The following is a 17,819-nucleotide window of genomic DNA, read 5'->3' on the forward strand; positions in this document are numbered from 1 at the left end:
ACTTGCCCAGGGTCACACAGCTGATAAACAGCTGAAGCCATTAAGTGAGGGTGGTAGATGTGTGTGTGCTGCAGACAGTGTCACATTATACTGGAAGCTTGCCATTCATAGAACCTTAGGCGTCATCCCTCATTTTATTAAGAAACTGAGACCCCCCCCCCAAAAAAAAAGCCCAAAGTCTCAAAATTAGCCAATTCCAGCAATGAGACTAGAGCACACTCCTTCTGACTTGCAGGTTAGGGATTTTTCCAAAACCAGGCTTATATGGAATTTAAAGTAAATGAAATCTACCATGGAAAAATCTTGCACTTTTGCTCAAGGGCACATTAATATTAACATCTTACATTTGTTTTATGCAAATATCCATTGGTTCATTCTAGGGAAGGTGAACGTAGCTCCAGCAGTGGTTACTAAGGAAAATTACTAAGTCAAATAGCTTACATTTCTGTTATTTCAACACTGTCCTTTCAGTATGTTTGTCCTTTGTTGCTGAAGACGACCATGCCATCAGAGAAATAATGACATGACTTGCACTTGACTTTGTTTTGAGTGAGGGAGGGCTGTGCGGGTCCTTTCAACAACATTCTTGAAGATAAACTGAAGAGTCTTCCTCTGAATTTGTTTATCTTTGTAATCTTTGCAACTTTTTTCCCCATGTACTGCCATGTGCTATAAAATAATCTGATTAACAAATAGGAGTTTTCATAAACAGGATAATTAAATCACTTTTAAGGTAGCTATTTGCAGCTAAAATAGTAACACTATATTTTTGTTTTTTATATGCTCAACAACATATTGATACTCTCTTTATACTGTGGTGCTCAGAACTAAACAAGTAACTTAAATGTGTTCTCAGTTATTTTTGAAGAAAAAAATAAAAATCATCACCATTACTGGGAAACCAAATTCTTAATGAATTTTTACAAAATTCCTTAGGTTGGTCCTCAATTTTCAGACAAAAAGATTTGCCAGCAACATATGCTAAGCTTTTCCATAATCATGAGAGTCTTTGAACCATTGGTATAGTCTGTAAGAACACAAAGTTATGTATATATTATTATGAAACATCAACATAAGACTTTAATTAAGGACATATAAACATTTAAATAAATATTAAATGAACAAGTAAAGGGAAACTCATCCTTTAAATGAAACACATCTGCAAATTAAATTCTTTAGTTGAGAAACAGATATCTTTGAGGTTAAAATATTTATAATTTGTGCAATTTTATCGGTCAATGTCATACTGAAAAGTTTAATATCTTAGAAAATAATGATAAGAATAAGAGTAAGAATAAAATAAGGAAATATTTTATTTGGCTACACAAGTCCTATGCTATAGTCCATTGCACATTAATAATAAAAGAATAGGAAAAAACCCTTATATTTATATGTAGCTATTTATACTTTTCAAAATGCTTTCTCATATATTACTCTTCATGATCCTCCCAGTAAGCCTGGTAGATATGGTAAGTATTATTGTTATTTTACAAATAGGGTAACTGGGAAATAAGAGAGCTCAAGAGTCCAAGATCATATAGCCAGTAACCAAATGGCAGTATTGTTAATAGAAAGAGCATTGAACTATGTGTTAGTAGTTTTGCTACTTGCTTGCTACGTGATCTTGGCGAGTCTCGTAAAATGAAGGGGTTAGATTAAGATAATCTCTAAGGTACCTTTTAGCTCTAAAATCTTATAGGGCAAGAGTCCAGATCTTTTCCCTCTTATTTTTTATTTCCTTATCTCTCTTTAACTCTCCCTCTTATTTTTAGAAAGGCCATCTGAAACATAACCCAGGATAAACATAGGATAATTTCATAGCACAATCCATGAGAGTAACTTTCTGATGATGTTCCAGAAGAGAAATATTCTTCCTGCAAGGAACCAGCTCAGATGATAACTGGGGAGTGTTAATTGTCCAGAGATCATATCTTGAGAATTACTGCTTTAGATGTCAGCAGGAAAATTGCCAAATAAGTTGTTCTCTACAGATGATGAGAGAGTATAAATGAAGGTGAGGAGAAAAGAGGAAAAGATGAATATTCTCAGAGAATGTGGGTAAAAATAGGCACCTCAGGAGGATGAAGAAATACTTAAAATTACACCCCTCTCCACTTGGCTTCAGTTCCACACAGCATAGTTTGCGCTATGATATTGTAAGGTAACAAAGGAAAACATTTTCCAATGGACTGAGTTCTCACATTTCTTCCAGGATGAAAAGATGATAGTTCTTTCTCAGAAACTCACAGATCCAGGCTTCCTCTTAAAAACCCAGCAACATTTTTGTTATTAATAGTACTGGAAGAATTCAGTAGGGGTTAATTTCTGCTTCAGAGAAATTTACTGTCTCCAAGGTTTTTCCATTTTAGAAATACAAAGAGAAATTGAATACAAATATTATTGAAGACTGTGAAGAAAAACAACTCATCCAGATTTTGGTAAGTCCTCTCCTGTTATGTTTAGTGGCCTCATGAGGCAAAAGGGCTACTATGTGTTAAGAGAAATGGCTCCTGTTGTCATTAGCTAGTTCCCCAGGCCACCTCTCCTAGCACCCTGGGCAAAATGTGGGGAGAGATTACCCTTATTAATCAAAGACTGAACTTTCCCCAAACCTTCTTTTATTTTATCCACACTGTCCAGCACATATATTAGTGCATAAAAAGGATCCTATAGAGTAAAGACTTCTGGATGTTACATGCACAGTCTACATGCAGTTTTGTTGTTGTCCAGCCATGTCTGACTCTCCATGACCCCATTTGGGGTTTTCTTGGCAAAGATATTAGAGTGGTTTGCCATTTCCTTCTACAGATGAGGAAACTGAGACAAACAGGGTTAAGTGACTTGTCCAGGGTCACATAGCTAGTAAGTGTCTAAGGCCACATTTGAACTCAGGTCATCCTGATTCCAAGCTCAGCACTCTATCCACTGATGACTGCTGTCCACATGCAGTTTAGGAATATACTAATACAGTTTATGCTACTTTATTTGCTTCACCCAGGATTCATCCACTCAGTTACTAATTCTATCAGTCATTCATTTGTTTATTCATTCAACACTCATTTAAGTGTCTAATATGAACCAGGCATCAGACAAAAACGAAACAATCCCTGCCTTCAAGGAGTTTATATTTCTATTGGTGGAGTAAATGTGTATAAAACAAGTAAACACAAAATAAATACAGATTTTGTCTTTGGCCATTTCATTACAGCCAACATACAAGAGATGGCCCTTGAACTGATTTTTGAAAGAAGTTAGGGACTCTACGGAGGAGAGGTAAAGAAGTGCATTCCAGGCATGAGAGACAGAAGGTAGAATATCCAAGAAGAGCAAGTGGATTAGATTAGATAAAGCATTTGTTAAGGATTTACTATGTGCCAGACACTCTGCTTTAAATACTTGCCTTCCTCCTCCAAATGGTGAGTTTCTCCTGGGAACCTCTATTTGAGGAAATATCAGCTCCCTTGGAAAACTAGGTTCTCATTTATCCCTGTTTTAGCAGGGCCATACTCAACGCCTTTCTAGCAGAAGAGACCTAGCCTGAGTTTGTGACTTGCTGCAAGGGCCTTTGAGAAAACCTGCACACCACAATGGAGGATTGGAGGATGCCTAAGGGATTATTGGTGTTATAAGATCAGCTTTTGTGTCAGGGTCCAGTTTGAGATCATGGAAAACACCCAGCACAAAATTTCCCAAATGCAATCTACTTCTACTTCTGTTCAGTTACAGGCTCAGATCAGTGTCCACATTCTCTATTTGCCCAAAATACATGTATTAATGGACAAATTCAATGGACTGCCCATCCGACTACTTATCTTGAACTGGACAACATACATTACTTTTCTACTTGGTTTTTCCTTTACGGATGGCTTGGGTGATCTCTTCAGAGTGGCCACAATTCTTATTAGTTATGTTCTATGGCACTAGATAATACTATAGTTAATTTATATTACATATGACATATTATATTATATATGACATATAATTATATGTTATAGAATTATTTATAATTAATAATTATATATAATAATACATCATATTATTATATATTATGTATATATTATATTATAAGTAAGACAAAGTTTTGCAGGAAAACTCAAGAACTTAATTATTGTTTATATAGGAAATATGTTCCAAGTCCCAAACAACCAACTTTTAATTAACATTTAGAATAACTCATTTGTAAGCCTATTCCAAATCACTTTTCCTAGAAGAAAAAGAGGCCCAAATGAAAACAAAATGAAGGTGAAAATCCCATTTTGTACCTATTGATGCACATGCTCTGAATATGTACTCAAAAATATCTACAGTTCTACCAACACTTACCCCATCACCTATCACATGATAAATAGGCCTGCATGCCAATTTTCCTGCATAACAAATATGTGTCTTAGTATGTAGGTTGCTTACCTACCTTGTTTTAATTCTCTAGCACTTCCCAACTTACTCCAATAAGTTAAAGTTCCCAACAGTCTTCATCATTGAGGAAGGGGAGAATGTATGCAAGATACACTTTGAAGTTTAATTTGCCTTATTAGCATTTTTCTTCACTTTCTTATGTCTAGAAAATCAACAAAACAATAAACCAAGCCCAGATTTGTAGTATTTCATGATTTCTGTGGTGCAAATGCTCACAATGAAAATTTCATAACCTGTTCACCCCCTACAACAGGAGAATTGGAGAATGACCAACGGATGATTGCTAGCCAAATAAGAACATTCTTTAACTCAGACCACCCCCACCCCCATTGGGTCTCAAGCTGTGTTTCTAAGGAGTCAGTCCAATGGAGGTTCTCCTTGTAGATGTTTACTCTGTCCCCTGGAGAGTTAAGAATGAAATTACTGGCTAATCTGGTCAATCTTCTACATGCTGATACAGAAGCCTCCACATCACGACTACTTACTGATTAACTCTTTAGGCCCAACCATATTTAGGACACTAGTAGCCCAGCTGATTTCTTTCACATTATTGTGCAATAAGGAAAACCTGATGGCTCTAAGGTTTTCCTTTCAGGAAGGAACACACTGCCACATCCAGGGGTTTAAGGTATTTCCCATTGTAATTACATAACAAGTACATTTTTTTGTCTGTTGACACATGACTCTTAATCCATGTTATCAGGCTGGGTGTGGAAATCTAATCAACTCAGCAAAACCCTGAAAGCTCTGAATTGTCATCTCAGTTTCCTCCATGATTTTGTGACCTCAGAAAAGTAACATTTCAACCATATAACTTTCCAGATGAGTCAAAGAACACTAAATCTACTTGTCTAATTGTGTTAATGGCACCTGAAAGCAGACACGCTTCCTTTCCCAATCTTTCCAGTATCTAGCCATTTCTGACCCCTTGGATCAGAGCAGAGATGTGTCAGTGACAATCAGCTCTAGTCTTTACAGGACATGGGTATAAGACAGAGAAAGCACAGCACACTTGAGGGCTCCTAGAAGAGGTTCACTCTTGATTTGGTCAGACAGGAAAGACACTAAAAATGAGTTAATCTTACTTTATTCTAGTCTAGTTCTCTCAGAAGAGGTTGCTGATGGTGAGAGCACAGACTCCTACAGAATTCCCTAATCACCCTTTTCACCAGGGTGGTAAGAACGGGGGGCAACTACCCCTACTTCTTGATGGGGTCAGTCGAGACAGGCACAACTTGTGCTTCCCCTAAATCCCCTCAAGCCTCAATGGGGGCCAGTTGAGGCAAATACAGATTCCCCCCAAGCCTTGATGGGGGCCAATCAAGGCACCACAGCATTCCAGCTTGTTCATTCAACCCTAAGGTTCCCCCCAAGCCTCAATGGGGGCCAGTTGAGGCACACACAGCATTTGTGCATTCAACCCTAAGGGTTCTCCATTCGCTGTCTAGTGACCATCTGTTTTAAAGGCCAACAGACAAAGAAGGTATGTCTCCAGCAATAGCCTCCCAAGTTTACATCACCTCATCCCGGTATCTCACTGCGCAGCCGCAGTGGATGTTTATGCTATTTACCATTATATAACTATGCGCAAGCATGGTGGAGATATTTTGAACAATACCTGTGGGAACTCATATCTGACACTTGAGAACTGTTGATTGTTATGGCTATGGATCCTGGGAAACTAAACTCTGAGAAATAATAACAAAAATACACTTCACACATACTAAAATCCACCTCACTTACACTAAAATTCACCTTACATACAATGGGGTCCAAATCATATTCTCCTGACCTGGAATTCATACTCATTAGTAAATTTAGATCTGGGAGGGATGTCAGAGTCCATTTATTCCACTGTTGTCATTTTAATATAAGGAATTTGAGGCCTGGAGAGGGAGGTTGACTTGCCGAAAGCTACATAGGTAGTCAATGACATAGGAAGGTTCATAGTACTTGGCAATTTCCCTATAGCTGGGAGTCTTGGAGCCTGATCCCTTAAAACTGATGGTTTATTTGAGTCTAAGGGAATACTCTGGACTAAAATTTCTAGCATATTCTGAGGAATTTTTCCTCCTCTGACTTTTCTTATTCTACCCTGTCAGCTCTGGTTCTCATACCAAATCCCACAATCCTATTCCCATCTTGGTTAGGATTTTTTTTTTTAATCTAAAACTATATATAGAATTTTTTACTCATGTAAGGAACTTCCTGGTACAGAAATGCTCTTTTCTAATGCAGATCAGAAACTCATCCACAACCAAATAACTTAGATTAGTTGCCTGGGGACACTGAGTGGTTAATTGATTTTTCCCATGCTCATAGAGCTAGTTAGCATGTGACATAGGTAGGATTTGAATTCAGGTCTTCTTGACTTCCAGGCTAGTAGTCCTCTGTCTATTTAGTTTGTGATGTCCCTCTGGTCAAAGACATGTTTATTTTAATTATACATAAATGTATCTCTCTCTCTTCCCTATCTATCTATCTATCTATCTATCTATCTATCTATCTATCTATCTATCTATCTATCTATCTATCTGTCTATTGGAAAGGCTAAGACTTATAGTAACCTTAGCTACAATGTCCCTTTTCTTATTCCAGTACTTTCTCACTCTGTGCTGACTTTTTTCACATGTAGTTCCTGCCTAAAAAATCTCCAACTTATTTCTCCACTCATCTAATGATTTTCTCATCTGTCTTTGTTTATATGTCTCTCAAGCACTTAGTGGAAAATATGCTGAATTTTAAAAGGTGCATAAGCATTAGTCATTAGCAACACATTATAAATGAAGAATTTGCGCAAGAGAAGTCACTTAAAGATTGTCATCAAGGAAGTATATGATTGAAAAAAAGATAGACTAGTCACTTAGCCAGAATGAGGGATACTCCATGAATGCCCCACATCCTCCAGTGGTAGCCACGTAATGTCAAGAGAACTAGAAAAAGGGCACCAGTTTAATGGGAAGACCTCCTATGGAGGATTTACGGGGAGACAAAAGCTATGCGTTTTCAAGTAGCAAGACATGGCTGTGAGAGTTGGAGCGTAAGGAGGGGTGAACGCAGTAGAATCAAAACTTCCAAATCGTGGTGCTGGAGAACATTTTTGAGAAGACTCTTGGACATCAAGGAGGTCACATCAGTCAATAATTAAAGAAATTAATTAAAGTTATTTGCTGGAAGGTCAAATACCAAAGCTGACCACATAATGAAAAAATAGGACTCATTGGAAAAGACCCTGATGTTGGGAAAGATTGAGGGCAAAAGGAAAAGGAGAGGGCAAAGGATGGGATGCATAGATAGATAGTATCTGGGAAACAATGAACAAGAACTTGGAAAGACTTTGAGAGATAGTGGAAGATAGAAGGGTCTGGCAGGCTGTGGCCCATTTTCACAAATCCCCTTAATAAAAAGATTTGTTTTGTGAAGTTTGGATTCAGTCAAAGGGCCACACTTGAAGACCTAGAGGGCCACATGTGACCTTGAGGCTGCAGGTTCCCTACCCTAGGTCTATGGAGTCACGAGGAGTTAGACACACTCCAGTTGGAGATAAGTTATGATCTTCATTTCTGGAAAGAATGCATCCTCCCAAGTATTTATTAGAGTTATCAATGTATCCATCCCTTCTCTCCCCTCTAGTGCCTTGGATTTTACTCTTCACATAGTAGGCACTTTTTTGCTGTCCCTAACTCTTTCCAAGAATCAGCTTAAGTTTGACCTTCTACCTAAGGTCTTTTGTTGATATCCCCAAATGTTAGCTCTTTCCCCTTTGAATTACTTCCTGTTTACTTAGTAAATATGTTTGTTTACTTTTGTGAATACCAGTTATTTTCACGCAGTAGAATGACTTCTTAGAACTGGGGTTTCTTACCTCTTTTATATCATGGTCCCCTGTGACAATCTGATAAAGCCTATGAACACCTTTTCAGAATAAAGTTTTTAAATGCATAAAGTAAACTTCATAGGATTACAAAAGAAACCAATTATATTACAATACTGGGGTGTGTGTGTGTGTGTGTGTGTGTGTGTGTGTGTGTGTGTGTGTGTGTGTGTGTGTGTGGTGTAAAATGAGTTTTACACACACCAGGTTAGGAATTCCTGCCCTTTGTATTAACTGTCTATAGCAGCTCAGGGCCTGGCCTGTCCTAAGCACTTTATAAAGAATTACATTGAATTCAGAAGTTCCATAGGAAAACATGGGGGCTGGAGAGAGAGGAAACTGGCACTCACTAGCTGCTGCTAACAGCTTTAGATATTTTATCCAAGCAACTTGTCTTGCTGTTTTTAACAGAGGACTGGTCAATGGGAGTCCCATCATCTGAACCTACAGTATGTTGCCTGCTGCCATGCACAGTGTGGAGGCTGAGTCAGTCAGGTTCCAGGCATTTAGAACGGAGGGCCCACTCTCCACTTCATAGCTGGATGGGACTCCCATTGACCAGCCCTTCATCTCTTTATGAATGTTTGAGATCTGTGAGTATTAAAAGGACTGGAAGGTCAATTTTATCTGGACTATATCATCCTTGTTTTAACAGAAAGAGGAGCTGCCAAATCCAGAGGACGTAGAACTTTATGAATTCCACTTCAGTGACTTCCCCATTACAGAGCATGGATTGATTAAATGTGGGATCCAGTTATTTTTTGAAATAAAAGCCGTGGAAAAGTTCAAAGTGCCTGTGGAGGTCAGATAACATTAACTTGATCACTAGGTATAGCAGTTCTGATAGTTTTCAAATTAAATGTCTTCTGCGTTTAGAAACAGTGAATTTTCAGTTTGGGTTTTGAGTGAGAGGAATTATTACTAACTTTGCAAATATTTCTGTGTAAATCTACCTAACCAAGGCCAAGTGACCTTTTTTAGATAAGACAGATTGTCCATTACACCATCCCCGACCTTCTTAGCCTTTAGGGGTTAGATTCCAAAGTCTGAAAGATCTTTCATTCCATTCTTAATTCTTCCTTCCTTCCTTCCATCCTTCCTTGCTTCCTTCCTGTCTTCCATCCTTCCTTCCTTTTTTCCTTCCTTCTTTCTTCTTTTGCTGTCTTCTTTCCTTCTTCCTTCCTTCCTTCCTTCCTTCTTCTGTTCCTCTCTTTTTTCCTTCCTTCCTTTTCTCCTTAGGTCCTTACCAGATGGATGTACACAGTGAGAAAAGGTTACCGATCTGTCACCTATCACAATTGGCGCCATGGATTCAATGTGGGACAGACAATGTTTACCCTGCTAATGGTGGGTTCGGGAACCTTACAGATAATTGTAAAGAAGGGTGATGATGATGATTGATGATGATGATGATAGTGGTGGTTGTGGTGATGATGATGATGGTGGTGTTGATGATGATATAATGATAATAATTATTATTATGACACTTCACATTTCTACAGCATTTCAAGGCTTATGATTTCTTCCTGACTTTGTCAGAAGTTCAACATGAAGGAAAACTAGATGGAAGAAATCACCAGTAGAGTCACAATGATTATAGACTTCAAGTTGGGAGGAACCTTAAAGATTATCTAGTCCAGTTCCTTAATTTACTAATGTGGGAAGTGAGGTCCAGAGAGGTTTAGTGAATTGCCCAAGGTTACAATGCTAATAAATATCAGAGGAGGAATTTGAACCAAGTTCTTCTTGTCTCCAAGTCTTATCAGACATGGTGCTGTCCACCCTGTTGGGCTGCCTCCTCATAAGTATGTTTCACACAGCAACCTGATGTAGTGGATAGAGCAGCACTGGACTTGAGGTCAAGAAAACTTGGATTCAAATCCTGTCTCAGACTCTATGTGATCCTGAGTAAGATACAGCCTCTGTGGGCTGCCATTTCCTTATGTGCAAAATAACTGAGTTGGGTTTGATGACCTCTAAGGTCCTTTCCTACTCTAAGTCTATGATCTTACAAATTATTTGTTGGTTGTTGTCCTTTGTCTTCAAAGAGGACCGAAATGACATCACCATTATAAAGTGAAATTTCAGTGTGTCCGACTGTGGCTGATCAGACCAATATGAGCTTGGAATGCTCTACCACAGGTTGGGCACAGATAGTCCGTTTGAATATTTGGGGTGGACATCCCAAATTTGGGCATCCTGTGTTTATTTTGTGCTATCTCAATTCTGCTTTGCTCAAAGAGCACAGTACCTTCTCTTATGTGGGCATGCCATGCTGAGCAGTCCTATGCCAGGGTCTCCCCTGTTGCACAGTCAAATCCAAAGCTCTTGTGAGAGACCTTAAAAGTGTCCTTGTATCATTTCTTCTGGCCACCATGTGATTGCCTGCCCCATGCAAGTTCTCCGTAAAATAGTGTTTTGGGCAAGCATACATTTTGCATTCGAACAACATGGCCAGCCCACTGGAGTTGTGCTCTCTGAAGCATAGTTTGAATACCTGGCAGTTCAGCTCAAGCAAGGACTTCAGCGTCTGGTACCTTATCCTGGCAAGTGATCCTCAGAATCTTCCTAAGACAGTTTAAATGGAAGCGATTCAGTTTCTTGGCATGGCACTGGTAGACTGTCCATGTTTCACAAGCATATAACAATGAGGTCAGCACAACAGCTCTGTAGACCTTCAATTTGGTAGTCAGTATAATACCTCTTCTCTCCCAAACTTTTCTTCGGAGCCTCCCAAACACTGAGCTAGCTCTGGTAATACATACATCAACCTCATTGTCAATGTGTACATCCCTGGAAAGTACACTACCAAGGTAAGTGAACTTATCTGCAGCATTCAAAACTTCTCCATTTGTTGTAACTGATGGTTCCACATATGCTTGGTACGGTGGTGGCTGATGGAGCACCTGTGTTTTTTTGGTGTTAATTTTTAGGCAAAAATTAGCACAGGCAGCAGAGAATTGATTCATACTTTGTTGCATCTCAGCTTCAGAGGTTGCATTGAGTGCACAATCATCTGCAAACAGAAAAATCATGCACCAATACTTCCTCCACTTTGGTCTTGGCTTGTAACCTTTTCAAATTTAAGAACTTACCATCAGTATTGTAGTTGACCTTGATGCCTTGTTCATCTCATTGAAAGTATTTGTCAACATGGCATAATGCTAAAACATCATGCTAAAAAAGCATGAGAGCAAGCACACAGCCCTGTTCCACTCCTTGGTGACTGGGAAGTCATGAGAGTTTTGTCGATTATCCATAACCCAGGCAAACATGCCATCAGGAAATTGACGTTCAATATTGATGAACTTCTTCAGGCAATTTTTAAAGTGTATGTAGATGCTGTTATAGATAACAGAATAAAATAATTGAAAGTGTTACTTATTTTTTCAGTAGTTTTTATCAATTATATTATTTTTCTCAGTTACATGTACATAAAAATTTTTAATATTCATTTTTTTTTAATTTTGAGTTCCAAATTCTCTCCTTGAGAAGGTAAGCAATTTGATATAGATTATACATATGCAGTCATGCAAAACATATTTCCATATTAGCCACAATCATTAGATTATGACAGTTTTGACACTAAAAAGCAATCTTTATGTTTAAAAAGGCTGTTACTTGTGCCCCCCCACCCTGAAACAAACAATGCAAAACACATGTTCAAATCAATTTTTAAAGGCAAATTCAGGAGTTTTTTGTGTTGTTGTTGTTGTTGTTGTTTTTGGAGGAGGTGGGGTAGATTAATCCAGATCCCTCAAAGGAGACCCTGGGGCACTTGTCTGGGAAACTATTGCCATGGGTTGATGGGGAGGGAGGAATCAGGACACTCATTTGGAAGTTGCCATTTGATTTAACTTGTTATTCTTGCTAAATAAAGCTAGGGATCTATTGTTTCTGTGCTAGTGAACAAATATAAACATTGTCAGCACCTTCTAAGTTTTGGCATCCTGGAACAATGTTCCAATTGCCTTAGCCTAGTTATGGGTCTGGAAATAGATCATAATAATTACAACTTACAATAATCCTTTAGAGTTTACAAAGCATTGTCCTCACAACGACCATTCAAGTGGAAGTATAATAGTGGAAACATTTTTGTTCCCACTTTATAGGTAGGGAAACTAAGTCTCAGAAGAATAAGGTGACTTGGCCAAGGTTGTACAGCTACAGGGTATCAGGGCTGGCCTGGGGTTCTCAGTCTCTTGACTTTTTAGCTCAGTTTTCTTTCTATTCTACTAGGCCATTTCCATTGATCCAGCTCTGTTTCCTTAAGCAGACAGGAAAACTGAAGAAGTATTACACTGACCTGGAAGCCTTTGCAATGATTGCAGCTGCTTTCTGCCATGACATTGATCACAGAGGCACCAACAATTTGTACCAGATGAAGTAAGTGCAAACAGAGGGCCATGTTGACGTATACTGATGTATTTTTGAAGAAACCAAGGAACACTCATGCCAAAAAAAAAAGAAATCCTTTTCTGTTCAACTCCTGAGTTTTTCTTATTGATTCTTATTACTACTATTGTTAGAATCTTAAAATAAGTGAATACTAGAGATGGTATGGATGTCAGAGGTCATCTAGTCCAATGCCCCTGTTTTACAGATAAGAAAACTGAGACCCACAGAGGTTAAGTGATTGGAGTAAGTAGCATAGCTGGGATTCGGAGCCAGACACTAAATTCCACACCATGGTACTTCTCAGTGTAACCCTATCATCGGGACCTAGTTAGCAACATTGAGACTACAATCCAGGTTTCCTAACTTCCAGACCAGTGATCTTTCCACTACACTACATTGCTTCAATCAATCAATAAACATTTATTAAGCACCTATTATGGGCCAGGCACTGTGCAGGGGATACAAAAAGAGTCAAAAGACAGTCCCTGAACTCAAGGAGCTCACAATCTAATGGGAGAGACATCATGCGGACAAATACATTCAAAGCAAGGTCTATGCAAGATAAATAGGAAATAATTAACCATGGGAAGGCGCTAGAGTTAAAAAGGTGTGCTTCAATAATAACTCACATTTATAACACATACGTATACATATGTATATATGTATATAGGCTTGTGTTTTACATATATTGGGTAACTTGATCCTCATAGTAACTATGTGGAATAGATAGGACATAGATTATTATTGCTATTTTATAGATAAGAAATTGAGACCCAAAAAGGTTAAATGACTTGTCCATGGCCACACAGTAGCAGGGTTTCTATCTATGAGAGTGATTCTTTTTCTGCTACAACAATTTGCGCACCAGAATGAGGCTGACATATCCTGCTGGAACTCAGGACCAAATAGGGACCCTTTGCATTTTCACTCAAATGCTCCCTCCCCACTGGGCTGTATATCAGTATTAGTGAGTCTAGAAGCACTCATTAACTTACTACTGTGTGCCAGGTACTGTATTAAGCATGGAGGATACAAAGAAAGACCAAAAAACAGCTCCTGATCTCAGAAACTCACAGTCTAATGGCAGGGACAACATATAAGCAATTATGTACAATAATATATACATATAAACAATTATGTACGAACATATATATTATACAAAAAGATAAATTGGAGATGATCTCAGAGGGAAAGCACCAAGATTAAGGAGGATTGGGAAAGTCTTCTTGCATAAGTTGGGACTTCAGCTGAAGGAAGCTAGGGAAGCCAGGAGGCAGAGATGAAGAGGGAGCGAGTTCCAGGCATGGGGGCCAATCAATGGAAATGCTTGAGGTAGGAAGATGGAGTGTCTTATGTGAGGACAAGCAAGAAAGCGAAAGTCACTAGATTGCCAAGTACCTGGAGGGGAGTAAAGTGTAGAAGACTGGAAGAGTAAGAAGGAACCAGGTTATGAAGGGCTTTAAAATCCAAATGGAGGGATTTATATTTGATTCTGGAGATAATAGGGAGCCACTGAGGGTGACACAGTCAAATCTGTGCTTGGGAAAGATCAATTTTGACAGTTGAGGGGAGGGTGAACTAGTGAAGGTAGGGCCTTGTGACAGGTAGACTCATCAGTAGGCTATTGCAGTAGGCTAAGAATAAGGTGATAAAGACCTATACCAGGGTGCTAGCAGTGTCAGAGGAGGGAAGGGGGCACATAGGAGAGATATTACAAAAGTAAAATCAACAAGACTTGACAACTGATTGTATATGGGGTGTATAGTGTGGAGAGAGTGAGGCATCAAGAATGATACTTAGGTTGTGAGCCTGGGTGACTCGGATTTGAGCTGGAGTCTTCTGATTTGGGCAGTTAAGTGGTACAGTGGATAGAGCCCTGGATCTGAAGTGGAAAACAACTTCCTGAGTTCAAATCTAGCCTCAGACACTTACTGACTGTATGACTTTGGTCAAGTTACTTACTCCTGTTTGCCTCAGTTTCCTCATCTGAGGAAATGAGCTGGAGAATGAAATGGCAAACCATTTCATTGTATCATAGTATCTTTGTCAAGAGAACTCCAAATGGAGTCAGAGAGTCAGACATGACTAAAATGACTGAACAGCATCTGATTCTAAATCTAATGTTGTATTCCAATCTACCACAGTGGGCTGTGATCTGCTGGTGGACAGAGAAATCATAGGTCTTTCATGTATTCACATACCTTAATATACATCCAGCACTGCTAGACTGTCCTCAGTGAATATACATTCTCAATGCCAAGTTGTCATTTATGAGATATGACAAATACCCTAAATTCTTCAAGAAAATACCCTAGATTTTCTACAAGCTTTCTCCATATTTTGGAACTATGTATTTGTAGAAACTGAATCAGAAAGTCAGTCAGTGAAAATCAGATTATTTTAGGATGCTTACAATTTATTTAGATTTCAACCTGAAATTAATCCTTTCTGACACCAAAGGAACAAATAAGCAGAGAAATGAAGTGTGGGTGCTTTAGACATCATCCAAGAGGTGAAATTGGAGGCATGAAGTATCTCTTTCAAAACAGACTTCTGGTGAAGCTTATTCCAATAATTCTATTGCTTCCCAGAGTATGCTTGGAACTCTCCTTTGCAAATATGGTGATAAAGATTTGAATTTTGAAAAGAGTTCAAAGTCTTTCAAAGTCAATTCTGGTAAATAAGATAACTGGAAAATACTATTTCAGGTTTTTAAAAAATCAGGCATACTTATTATAGAATGAGACTGATTGTCTTTTGTCTGTCAACCTATAAACAAAGAAGAGTTACAGAAATGGGTTTTGAGTGATGGGAACATTACTGGAACAAACACATGGCAGCCAGTGGTGACAGTTTTTATTAGGATATATAAATTTTGATCTATTCATTTCTTTTAAATCAACATTATGATTTTATAGTTACTCTTTGTACATGCTTTTAAAGTAATAGCACATGGTAATACATGATTAAATGATGAAATAAATTACTGTCCTAGACCTTGGTTGGGAGACTCTAGAACCAAGGGATGATCTGGAGATACCAACTATGGCCCTTGAAGAAGTCCTGTAAGATCCCAATAAATGCTCAACAGGAACCTTAAAGGTCTTTCACGTTAGACATGGGATCATAAGATTTTAGAAACAGAAGAGATCTTAGAAATAAACTACTTAAATCCCATCATTTTTGAGAGGCAGAAAGTAATATAATGGTATGAAAAGGAATCTGCATTGAAATTCAGCCCTGCAACTAGTCATGCAGTGATGGAGAAGTCATATAATCTCTGATCCTCAGTTTCCTCATTTGTAAAATGGGGCCAATACTACTTGTACTATCTACCTGGCAAGGCTATTATGAGGGATGTGCTTTGTAAAACCATAGAACTGTGAAAGTGGTGATAGAGGAAAAAAGTGAGGCTCAGAGAAATGATCCTTCCCAAGTCACACAGATAAGAGGTAGAGCTAGGAATCAAACCCAGCTGTTTTTGGCTCTAGGTTCATTGTTCTTTGTACACACATGCTTTCACTTTTATTCCAAATATTTTGATGCAGAATCACCAGATGAACCTGTACAGCACTGGTCCTGACAAAAGTCTTCTCTTAAAACAAGGGATACTGGGTTATTATTTATTATTATGATTAGGAAGCAATTAGATTTAAGTGACTTGCCCAAGGTGACACAGCTAGCAGATATCAAGCATCTGAAATCAAATCTGAACTCAGGTCATTCTGACTCCAGAGTCCGTGCTTTATCCACTGTGCCACCTAGCTACCCCTTCTGGTTCCTCACATGCCAATTCCAAACAATAGGAAGAGATGAGTCTAGCTTCAGGTGATGCTATAAAGACTCTGCGGAGATCACACCTTAGTCTCTTGGCTGTCAAGTCCCACCAAACCGCACCCCCACCTCCCACCCCAAGCTCTCTATGGTCCTGACCCTGTCTTGTCTGCTGTTCCTATACCTTTTGCTTCCTTGAGTCTCAGCCTTTCTATACCTACTTCCTGGATAACTTTGGGCAAATTATTAACTTTTCTGGTCCTCACTTTCCTCATCTGTAAGATAGAGTCTTGGACTAGATGACTTCAGAGGTCTCTTCCACTTCTAAACCTATGATTCAAATCACTTTGAAATAGGTCCTAGGAATTACTGAGAAGCATAGAAGTTGAGACTTGCCCAGGATTATACCTTAAGTGGAATTTGAACTCAGATCTGAGTGCAAGCTCAGCAGTCTATCCACTGAACCAGACTGTCCCTGTACTAACACAAACAGATATGATTAAGAACCGGACCTGTGACCTATGATGCCACCACTGATATAGGGAATTCATCAGTAAGGGAACTCCCTCTACCCATGCAGTTCAACACCTTCTCTACGACTTATAGTCTTAGAGAATTGTTTAAGACTTAAACAGTTCTTTCCTTGCAACAACTCGGCGATATAGGTAGTGAGAGGATTATTGTCTTGAGAGGCAGGATGACATAGTGGAGAGAGTACTGAAATCAGAATTAGAAGAATCCAACATCTGACATTAGATGTGATCTTCAAATCACTCAAAATCTCTGAGCCTCAGTTTCCTTATCTATAAAACGGTAGTAATTATACTTTCTCAGGATTATTAAGAGGATCAAATGAGATAATGTATGCAGAGTGCTGTGCAAACATCAAAGGCCTATATAAATGTCAGCTATTATGATATCATTTCCATTTTACAGATGGGGAAACTGAGGCTAGGAGAAATTAAGGGACTGCTCACATATTAAGTGTCAGAATTAGGATTTACACTCAAATCTATAAGGAGAAGTGCCCCCCCCTTTTTTTTCTTCTGGCATTCCTGGTCATGCCTCACTATTCTAGGGACATTTTCCTTCATCAAGAGCAGATTTGAAAGTGAACAAAGAATCAGTATGATAGATTACTTTAGAGATCTAGTGTTAAATGCATTTTCCACCTCTCTTATCACATCTTTACATGATACTCTGTATCACAGTTATCTATGTATACGCTTTATCACTCCTAGTTGCGTGATGAAGTCCAGGAATCCTATCTCATTCTTTGTATTTCCCACAGTGGCCAGTACAAGGATGTGATCCCAGTAGGTATTCGATGTACATTTGTTGATTGAATGAATTAATG

The 17,819-nt window shown here is 38.6% G+C and overlaps 1 protein-coding gene and 1 long non-coding RNA gene across 2 annotated transcripts in view; one reads left to right on the forward strand and one right to left on the reverse strand.

Moving 5' to 3' along the window:
* Positions 1-11,657, reverse strand: part of LOC140514999 (uncharacterized) — a 37,445-nt gene extending 25,788 nt beyond the window's left edge. The window contains exon 1 of the long non-coding RNA XR_011970799.1: positions 4,412-11,657. This is a non-coding gene — a long non-coding RNA (uncharacterized lncRNA). The remainder of the gene's footprint in view (positions 1-4,411) is intronic.
* The window catches only part of PDE6C (phosphodiesterase 6C), an 86,949-nt gene that overhangs the window by 24,918 nt on the left and 44,212 nt on the right, over positions 1-17,819 (forward strand). The window contains exons 11-14 of the mRNA XM_072625543.1: positions 2,370-2,438; positions 8,946-9,092; positions 9,530-9,637; positions 12,567-12,676. Of these exons, the coding sequence (XP_072481644.1) occupies positions 2,370-2,438; positions 8,946-9,092; positions 9,530-9,637; positions 12,567-12,676 (434 nt within the window). The remainder of the gene's footprint in view (positions 1-2,369; positions 2,439-8,945; positions 9,093-9,529; positions 9,638-12,566; positions 12,677-17,819) is intronic.

This window comes from Notamacropus eugenii, chromosome 1 (genome assembly GCF_028372415.1).
Source record: "Notamacropus eugenii isolate mMacEug1 chromosome 1, mMacEug1.pri_v2, whole genome shotgun sequence".
Classification (NCBI taxonomy): domain Eukaryota; kingdom Metazoa; phylum Chordata; class Mammalia; order Diprotodontia; family Macropodidae; genus Notamacropus; species Notamacropus eugenii.